The sequence below is a fragment of the Triticum urartu genome, chromosome 3A, assembly GCF_056163025.1.
Source record: "Triticum urartu cultivar PI428250 chromosome 3A, HENAU_Tu73, whole genome shotgun sequence".
Classification (NCBI taxonomy): domain Eukaryota; kingdom Viridiplantae; phylum Streptophyta; class Magnoliopsida; order Poales; family Poaceae; genus Triticum; species Triticum urartu.
In genome coordinates, this window is record NC_141875.1 from 530,379,939 (window position 1) to 530,389,630 (window position 9,692).

Consider the following 9,692-nt stretch of genomic DNA (forward strand, 5'->3'; position numbering starts at 1 on the left):
TCATCCAGTTGGGTCTGGTTGAGAAAAAACGGACTAAAAACCAACATCTGCGTGTTGTTTGATCGCCTGCATACCCTTTAGCCTGCCTACTGCAAAATGGAAGGTAGGTTGTTTGATTGCAGGCTTGTTTAGACTGAAACACAAGGCAGTCTGTTTGAGTACATGTAACACATTTTGTCTGGTAACCTTCACGTGGAGATGGTGAGGTTACCAGCACACTAGTAGGCAGAACAAATCAGAGACACACAAATATAGCATAGGAACAAGTTAAACATAATACGAAACATTAAATAAGTAGTCTTAAACCAAACCAGCACGACATGGTCTTAAACAAGCAAGCGGGAACCAGTTTAACTCAAAACATGTGCAATCAGGCAACGGAGAGATCTCTAGACGTTCATGGCGAAGGCGTCGTCGTGCTTCTTGCACTTGGTTGATCTGCATTATGAAAAGCACAAAGTAAAAAAGGTTGACCAACATTCAATCCTATCGTCGAGAGCCTCTATATTTACCCGCCCAAAGGCTCTAGTACTTACCCACCACCGCACACAATTAACCCTCTCTGTCTCTCACTAGCCACTCCTCTTCCATATCTTCATCGCCATGAACCCCATCCCCAACCCCTTCCCCAGGGGCATTGGTTGGAGGGCTTTCTTCCTTGGGCGCTCACTCAGTGATCACACCAAGTTTGAGAACACCATGGAAACGTGCTTTAACTTCACTAGCATCGAGGACATGCATAAGGAGGCAAACGTTGTGGTAAAGAAGGCAACGGCGGAGGAGTTGAATGTGTTGATTCCTGACCCAGTGAAAGGCGTTATGTCAGTGGACATACTGCGCTGGGCCATGGATTAGGCCGAGTCCGGTGATGCTAGTCAGAGAGCAAGATGGGCCAAGTACAGGGGGTACACGGCTCGTCAAGACCAATCAGTCGCCGCGGTATCGCCGGTCGTCATCGTTCTGGAGCTGAAGGAAGAATAAGAAGAAGCGGTGGAGGTGGTGGTCAGGGTGCCGGAGCCAGGTCACCGTACTATGCCGGTTGTTCTAGTCGACGACAAGGATGAGGAGATGGTGCATGCTACGATTGAGCCGAAGGACAACTACAAGGCCCAAGCCCCCGGTGTTCCAAGGACCTCCATGGTCGCTGCGGCTAGGATTTAGCGCTACTATGTAAGATCTACCCCAATTCACCATTCCCATTGTACTCAATCCCAATTAAAACCCTAAAATCCATCGCTATTTGCTACTCATCAAGATGTGCTGATCAACCCTATTGAACCCCCACAATCAACCGTACCCCTAGCACACGGATCGAATGCGCAAATCCAATCTTAAACGCAGATCGAATATGAAAATCATTAGCGAGGAGGTCAAAATAGGTCTTACCGCCATTGCCGAAGTGCTGCAAGTGATGGACACCAGTGCTCTTCTTGCTTTTCTCCGCTCCGTTGATCACCGCCGCTAATGTGATAGTGGGAGAGTGGAGAGCGGTGAGGGGAGGTGAGGGTAATTAAAGCCGGTGCTTCAAAAAACAACCGCAATGTCTCGAGCATGGCTCCTCACATGCAGTCGGCGCCGTCCATGTGCTGGCCGTGAAAAAATTGTCGATTCGAAGGTTCCCAGCGGGCCTGGCCCAAGGTACTTTAGGTTTCGTGCTATGCAGACCAAACCATGAACACAAGCAACCAAACAGACCTTTTCTTCCTGCACGGATTTGGTTGGGGTGTATGCGAGCAACCAAACACGTCACAAGTCTTCGCGTGTGGTAGCACCTACTCAAGTTTTGGTGCGCCGTCGCAATAGCTGCTCCTTTCGACCCGATACTCCTCATGTAGCCAGCGAACGGCCCATGACCATGACCCCCCGTGCCATAAACCAGGAAATCTAGTCTAGCACAAAGGACTTGGTACTCGATCACAATCACATGGGCAAGGACTAAAGAGCACTGTTGCAGAGACAAGGTGACAAAGTTAGGCTTCTTTTGGTTTAGAGGAATTTTATAGGAATTCTAGAGGATAGGATTTTTATAGAATTTTTTCCTTTAGAGCCCTTTGGTTCATAGGAATGGATTCCTATTCCTACATAGGATTGGTTCCTATCCTCCACATTTCATAGAAAAATAAAAAAGAGCCTAGACTCAATGAAAAAATTCCTTTGGTGTCAACCAATGATTTTGTTTCCTATTCCTACTCATAGGATTTGAGATACATGTCATCTCCTTTCCTACAAGATTCCTATTCCTATGATAATCCTATCCTATGAACCAAAAGAGGCCTTAGCCAGGGTCCCCGCCTGTCTGGCCATCTTGCCAGACTTTTGACCGTTAGTGGCAGCGAGCAATGCATCATGACAATCCCCACGAGACCACGACGTCACGCTGCTTCCTGCAGCATGCTTCAAAGGATCGACCGTCTCTGATCCCACCGGTAGAGCTAAAGAGACAAGCAGAAGAAACATGCAAACCATTGTACACATGCATGCATGCATGCATGCTCACTTATTCACCACCAAAGGTAGTAAGGCTGGTGGTAAAGCAAAAGATCAGACGGCCGCTGCTGAGCAATTTTTAGGGCCATCACAATCAGTAGCTCTAAGCTAAATTCTAGCTGGATTTGACCAAGGCAGGCGATTTCGATTACGATTTCCTTCAGTATGCACAACTCTGATGATGCAGCTTGCGCGTTACCAGCCACAATGAGCCAGCTGTGTAAAACAGCATGCACACAGCCACGATGAACCAGCCGTTCATCACGAGCGCGTATCTCAAAAATAGATACTTAAAAGGCATGAGAATGGGAGTTACAACCCCAAGCCATGTGTAGACCATGTTCTGCATTGCATAAAGAAATCATTCCATTGGTCTGTCGAAATTGAAATGTTGTTTGCAGCTCAGGTAGGTCATGTGCCGATTCCAGCAGAAGATTTGAGTTTTTCCATAACTTCATTCAATGACATATCAGCATTAGGCTGGTTGACTTCTGGAACACAACTTACAAGGTAGGTGCATCGGTTTACTCTGCAAGAGCCATATTATTGCCACCATCATCTTTTACAACCAGAAAATATTCTCCGAAACAAAAGAGAAAGGGACTTCCAAGGAAGAGCAGAAATGAAGTGAGTGCAGCCTCTGCTGCAGCGTGACCACAAGACCTGCCAAATTAAGCAGTGTTGAATCAGTAATCCTTGTTATGATGATACTAAACGAAGTGAAATAATTAGACATGACTTCAACTTCAGGTCTAGAGTTCGATAGGCAAAGGCCCAAACTATAGCTAGTACTAGCTAGTAGCAAGTGTCTTCTCTCATCATAGATTCAGATAGGCAAAGGACCAAACTGTAGAAGGCACCCAGAAATCTAGATCAAAGACCAGCATGTGCAATTCCAGATATAGGCATACAGCCTGTACCACTCAATAAAGTGAGTAACAGGGTGGTACTACAATGCAGATGCTGCCAGTGAAAATGTATGACAGGTTGAAAGTAGATGCTGATAACAGTTGCCCTGATGCAATTATTAAGCATGCTACAAGACAGACAGACATTGGCAGCATGATATTCATGAAAGAAACTCATAAAATGAATATGACACAGATAATGCAAATGAGAAGGCAAGCAAGGAAAGAACTAGATATTCTGAACATAAGTTACAGTAAGATAACAAACACGGTGATAACGACACAAGAAAATCAGTTAAATTCAGTTAGAAATAATTTCCATGCAGAATTGAGACATGACGGTTTAAGTGTTTATAGTAGCACAATAAGGCTCCCACCGGACAACACATAGAAGAATTCCAATATATGGAGAGTATATAGGTCATAGTTAATGACTACTACGGAAAGAAAATCAAAACACCAGAGAAAGAACAATGTTGAATGGCTCAAACCAAACTTTCTCTCAATAAAATGGTCCGTAATTAAATTTCTGCGTGGAAGAACGTTATCGTAGCGACGATAACTTGGAAAGGTATAAGCGCTTTCCAATATGCGACCCGCTATCCAGGCGTGTCAGTGTACATTGATAAATATATTATTCATTGAATCACAAAAGTAAACAAACTGACTAGTCCGTATTCAGCATATTTATTGACCTTCAAAAAGATTTTCTTGGTTTGAGGGAAATCAGCACGCTGACATAATAAATACATGCAAAGCTGCTATTACGGTAGATTAAGCATTTTGGAATCTGCCACAGTTATAAATTCTGGACCTAACCAGCCTACTTTGCTTGCCTCAACGCAATAGCATAGCTCAACTTTTGCCAGCCAAACATCTTGGTACCCATCTTGACCACATTAGCCCCAAAGAGGATAAAATTGGTGGTAAATACATTAGCTTAGTCGGTTCAACCATTTATTGACTCCAATAACATAGCTGGTGTAGAATTGAACTGGCTTTATAACCATGGCATATATTCCCTCCGTCCGGAAATACTTGTCGGAGAAATGGATGTATCTAGACGTATTTTAGTTCTAGATACATCCATTTTTATGCATTTCTGCGAAAAGTATTTCCGGGCAGAGGGAGTAATATTTTTTATCTCCAGTCAATTTCAGCACACCAGATAGAAACTATTAGAAGGCTCTTGAACCTCTGAAACCTAGCATGTCAAACTCAAATACTGAAAGCATCTCATCTGTTACAGATTGTTTCATCTCTTGCACAGTTGTGCCTTTATAAAATAATAACTCAGATGTATCACAGATGTGTAACACAGTTAAAATAAGGTTGGTATTTAGGTGCTTTATGCACGACTTAGCTAGGAGATCTTTAGCCATGGTTTCAAAAATATCGCATAGACGGATACTGATCAAAATTAATCATGGTTCATATCTCCAAATCCACTACAAAAAAATCAGAAGCTACTGTGCCAACTATCAATCCATGTTTTTTGTTTTGACACACACACTATCGATCCATGTTGTTTTACTCCAAAACACAAAAACATGTTAAGAGAACATCAATCAGACACTTTTGGTCCATACAACAATCAAACATTCAGAACTGAAAGAGAATTATATTTATAATGCCCGCTAGATATCCCACTGAAAAAAGTGTAAACCTTATATCCATGTTGCATTAAGATTGAGCCAGCAATTAATTGGTTAGAACAAGTTCCATATATTGCAAGGTCATCTCATTTGTTACCTCTAGGCATGTTACAAGATGAGAGTCCTGCTAATTCCAGTTCTCCCAAACGTACAGCAAAACATCATAACTCTTTATGTAAAATGTGTGCACTCTAGAGTGAAAGATTACATCTACTGAAGTTAGCATGAACAAACTAACTTGAAACACAACCTACTCAAAATAAATAAAACTTACAGGCGACACAAACAAATTATGATTCTTCCTTCCAGACAACATTAATAAGTATACACATACACATAATATAGCAACAGACCCTGGAAGAGATGCATGCAATAAACAAAATATAAAAATCCTAGAGCCTTGGCCATGTCCATGTCCATGTCCATCGCATTTGTTTTAGACTCCCAAGCATCTCTACTCGGCCTAAAATGCGATCTCGAGGACCCCGAAAAACTTGAGGCCGCTCTCCGTCCATATTTGCAATGAATCCAGTGGATCATCCTCATGGAGGAGGTGAGGGGTGCACAAAAGGAGGTAACCTTCGGTATCACCTTGGGGGAAGTCCAGGGTATGATTGATTAATTTATCACTCCAAATCTAATCCTGGTTCACTCGAACCATATAAGCCCATATCCAGAACTCCGATCAAGAAAGAAATAGAACCGCCTGCAGTATACAAAATGAACTTTGTAGTTTGGATTATTCCTAACTTTCTGACATCCTTTCTTTTGCTTTGATTAGATGTTGTCATGCAAGAAGTTGTGAGTGGTTCGAATGGTTCCCCACATCAACCATCAGGCGCAAGCCATCTGTTTTGAAAGGATAGGGTAGGATGGTGCTGGAAATGGATTCTTGTGGTGTCAGTAGGCTCAAAGGGAATGGAAAACAGGATTTGTGATTCTCGTAGCTCGTTTAAACAACATCCTCATTTTATATCACGATGTTCAAGCCAACCAATATATCTTTGATATACACTTGAAAACCAGAGACTTAGCAACTCACAATGATATACTTAACCTTGACTTCAGGCCATAACTAAAAACTTATGCCGCATGATGCATTTCCCTCTAAAAAGATGGTGATGAAGTTGGGTTACTGTCGAACCAACCATCATAATTAGCTAACTATTTCACGAGTTGCAACAAGGCAGAATATCTCATTTCACAAAGCAGGGTTGGATTAACAACTATACACACGTACTGACGCCCCGAATCTACATTTGATTCTAAAAGAACAGGCAAACACTGATTCAGATAAAGATTACAATTAGCCCTGCATGACACAGAACCCTAGTTCTAACCCCAGATCTAAAGGCAGCAGCCCTCACCTGGATCACTTGGTGTAACCGCCGCCGACGGCGCTGTAGTCCTCCTCGACGGCAGAATTGACGTAGGGGACAGGGAAGTCCTTGGCGGGGTCGAACTGCTTGGCGGCCATGTAGCGCTCGAGGTCGGGCTTGCGGAGGAGGGTGCGGCGGACGGGCGGGCGGTTGCGGCGGCCGTCGCGCGGGTAGTACTTGATGTCGAACACGGTCTCCGGGTCGGAGGTGGGGATGATGGCCCTGGGGGAGTCCTCGCGAAGGGTGGCCGGGCAGGTTTGACGGTATTCGAGCGCGCCCGGGACCGCGCTGCGGTACTCGGGCGAGGAGCACGGGCCGGTGATCTCCCACGGCTTCTTGAAGAATTTGCGGAATGTCTGGATCAGTGACTTGCCGGCGCCGGCGGCGGAGGCGGCCATCGGGGGCGGTGCGGTGGCTACGGCCCGACGGGAAGGGGGAGGTGGGGAACGGGGGAGATCGGCAGATGCGGGAAACGGGCTGGTTCAGCGACGGTGAAGGCCGAAGAAACCTGGATTTAGCTATGGGTGCACTGCACAACGTGGCCTGATCTGGACCGTCTAGCCGGGAAGAAGGCCGAAGAAAAGAGCACAGTGGTGGAAAGGAGAAATTGTCGATGCAAACCAAAGTTGTGGTGAATGGATCAATGGAACTATGTTTAGTTGTTGTTTTTTAGCAGGGAACTATTTTTTTAAAGGAATGCCTATTCGGCGCACTTTATTTCGAAGCCAACAGAATTACATCCTGAATTACAAGAGGTGGTAAGAAACTAGGAGGATCATCATCCCAAAAAACAGAAGACTTCGACTCATAAGAGTGTTTGGCTAAGTGATGTGCGACCAAATTTGCATCCCGCTTACAGTGTTGGAAAGAGATACCAGCAACGTGCTTTGCTCTAGCAAAAATTTCTGCCAAGGTTGCCGAGCAGGGGCCAAAAATTTCAGTGTCACCATTGCATGCATTAATCAATTCCAAACAGTCAGACTCCAAGGTAACCCACGAGCATCCTAGTCGTTCCAGTAGATCCATTCCTTTAAGCATGGCTAGAGACTCTGCTGCCATTGCATCCAAAGCATGAGTAATTCGCTCAGCAGCGCCGGCGATTGCCTCTCCAGAACAGTTGCGGGGGACTACTCCCACAGCTCCTGTCACATCCTCATAAAAAGCCGCATCCAAATTAAGTTTATAGGACCCCGAGCTAGGCTTTGTCCACATAATTTCAGGTGGTGCACTAGAGATCGAGACGGCACCAAAATTTGATGTTAGAGCTTGGATTGCAAAGGCTGTTCGAGTTGGGGCGGCCACCTGTTCGCCTTTAGCAATCTCTCTCCGTTGGTACCAGATGTACCAGCATGCAACGACGATTGATTCCTGTAGCCCTAGACCACCAAGGATCGGTGATGTCTTTGTCCTGCTACACAACAACTCTTCTAAAATTACAGATCCTGGTCGGTCAGATGGCAGCGCTTGGTTGATCACCTCATCCAGCCCAAGTACCTTCCACACAAGACGAGCACGCCTGCAAGTGAATAGGAGATGGCGGATGTCCTCGGAACCAGAAGAGCAAATCGGACATTGTGCAGATACTGGAATATGTCTTGACGCGAGAATCCCATAACAAGCAACAGTACCATGCAGCGCCTTCGACATGAAGATCTTGATCTTTCTCAGGATTTTTAGCTTCCACACAATATCCCATACTGGGTTTACCTTTGAAGACCCTTGTCCGTCCTCCCGTCTGATTCGAGCTCCAAACTGATGCTCCCACTCTGAATAATAAGCAGATCGGACTATGAACATACTCGTCTTTGTCTTGTTCCGTGCTACAAAATCTTCAGTGAAGAATTCGCTCAAGGGAATTTTCAGAATATTTTCCACGTCCACCGGCAGGAACACATCTCTTAACATCTCCTCGTCCCACCTTCCAGTGTTTGGGTTGATTAGCTCGTCCACAGTTTGGAGAATAATATTCCCTCTCCGAGTCTGAACCTTCCTGTCATAAGAGTTTGGCAACCAATGGTCGTCCCAGATATTAATTTGAGTGCCCGATCCAACTCTCCAAACATGCCCACGCAGGAAAGTTTGCAATCCCGCAACTATACTTTGCCAAGTATAGGATGACCCTTTCTTTGGTCCCGCATTTAGAAAATTCCCATTAGGGAAATTTTTGGCCCTCAACACCTATGTACAAAGTGAGTTTGGGTTGTTCAGAATTCTCCAAGACTGCTTTGCAAGCATAGCCAAGTTAAAAGAGTAGAGATCCCTAAAGCCCATTCCACCTAGCTTTTTTGGTACACACATTCGCCACCATGCAAACCAGTGAATCTTTTTTTGTTCTTATGAATCTCCCCACCAGAAAGCAGACATTGCATCATTTATCTCTTTACACAACTTCTTTGGTATCTTGAAAACAGCCATGGCATACACTGGTATTGATTGGATTACTACCTTTAGTAGGATTTCCTTTGCACCTAGTGACAAAATCTTTTATTTCCATCCTTTCAATCTTTGGATGACTCTCTCCAGAAGATACACAAAGCTATCACTTCTATCCACTCCCACCATGGATGGCAATCCAAGGTACTTATCAGAGATAGCTTCTGTCATTATATTAAGCTCAACACAAATTTCTGCTTTCGCATCAACATTCACATTGGGGCTAAAAAAGATACTGCATTTTGCTTCACTCACCAGCTGCCCAGAGTTTGCACAGTATTCACCCAGTACTTGTCTCAACGAGGTTGCATTAGTCATATCAGCTTTCATAAGGATTAGGGAATCATCAGCAAGAAGTAAATGTGATACCGATGATGCATTCCTGCACACCCTAACACCTTCAATGCCACGAACCTCCTCCTTATGAGCTAGAGCACTGGACAAACCCTCTGCACATAGCAAGAATAGATAAGGGGATATAGGGTCACCTTGACGGAGGCCCCTAGTAGGGGTGAACATATATGTTTCCTGCCCATTGAACCTTACTTTATAATTTACAGAGGTAATGCAGGCCATTACCAGAGATATAAAATCATCATGAAAGCCCAATCTCCTCACCATTCTCTCCAAAAATATTCACTCTACATGGTCATATGCTTTGTGCATGTCGAGCTTAACCGCACAATATCCAAATTTTCCAGTCTTTTTATTTTTAATGGTATGCAAACTCTCATACGCTATGAGCACATTGTCGGTTATTAGCCTTCCTAGCACGAAAGCACTCTGCACTGGAGATATTACTTCATCCAATATCACCTTTAGTCTCAGGG

At 44.5% G+C, this 9,692-nt stretch overlaps 2 protein-coding genes across 2 annotated transcripts; both read right to left on the bottom strand.

The window, feature by feature from the left end:
* Nucleotides 1-2,909: 2,909 nt before the first annotated feature.
* LOC125544832 (furry) lies at nucleotides 2,910-6,950 on the bottom strand. The gene is made up of 2 exons (XM_048708602.2): nucleotides 6,418-6,950; nucleotides 2,910-3,150 (listed from the first exon to the last, which is right to left on the bottom strand). Exon 1 carries the CDS (start codon nucleotides 6,825-6,827, stop codon nucleotides 6,423-6,425), a length of 405 nt encoding a protein of 134 aa, XP_048564559.1. The 5' UTR covers nucleotides 6,828-6,950; the 3' UTR covers nucleotides 2,910-3,150; nucleotides 6,418-6,422.
* A 179-nt stretch (nucleotides 6,951-7,129) lies between these two features.
* On the bottom strand, nucleotides 7,130-9,438 carry LOC147980375 (uncharacterized). The gene is made up of 3 exons (XM_087515578.1): nucleotides 8,960-9,438; nucleotides 7,305-8,419; nucleotides 7,130-7,170 (listed from the first exon to the last, which is right to left on the bottom strand). The coding sequence occupies exons 1-3, from the start codon at nucleotides 9,436-9,438 to the stop codon at nucleotides 7,130-7,132; spliced, it is 1,635 nt and encodes a 544-aa protein (XP_087371704.1).
* Nucleotides 9,439-9,692: the final 254 nt, after the last annotated feature.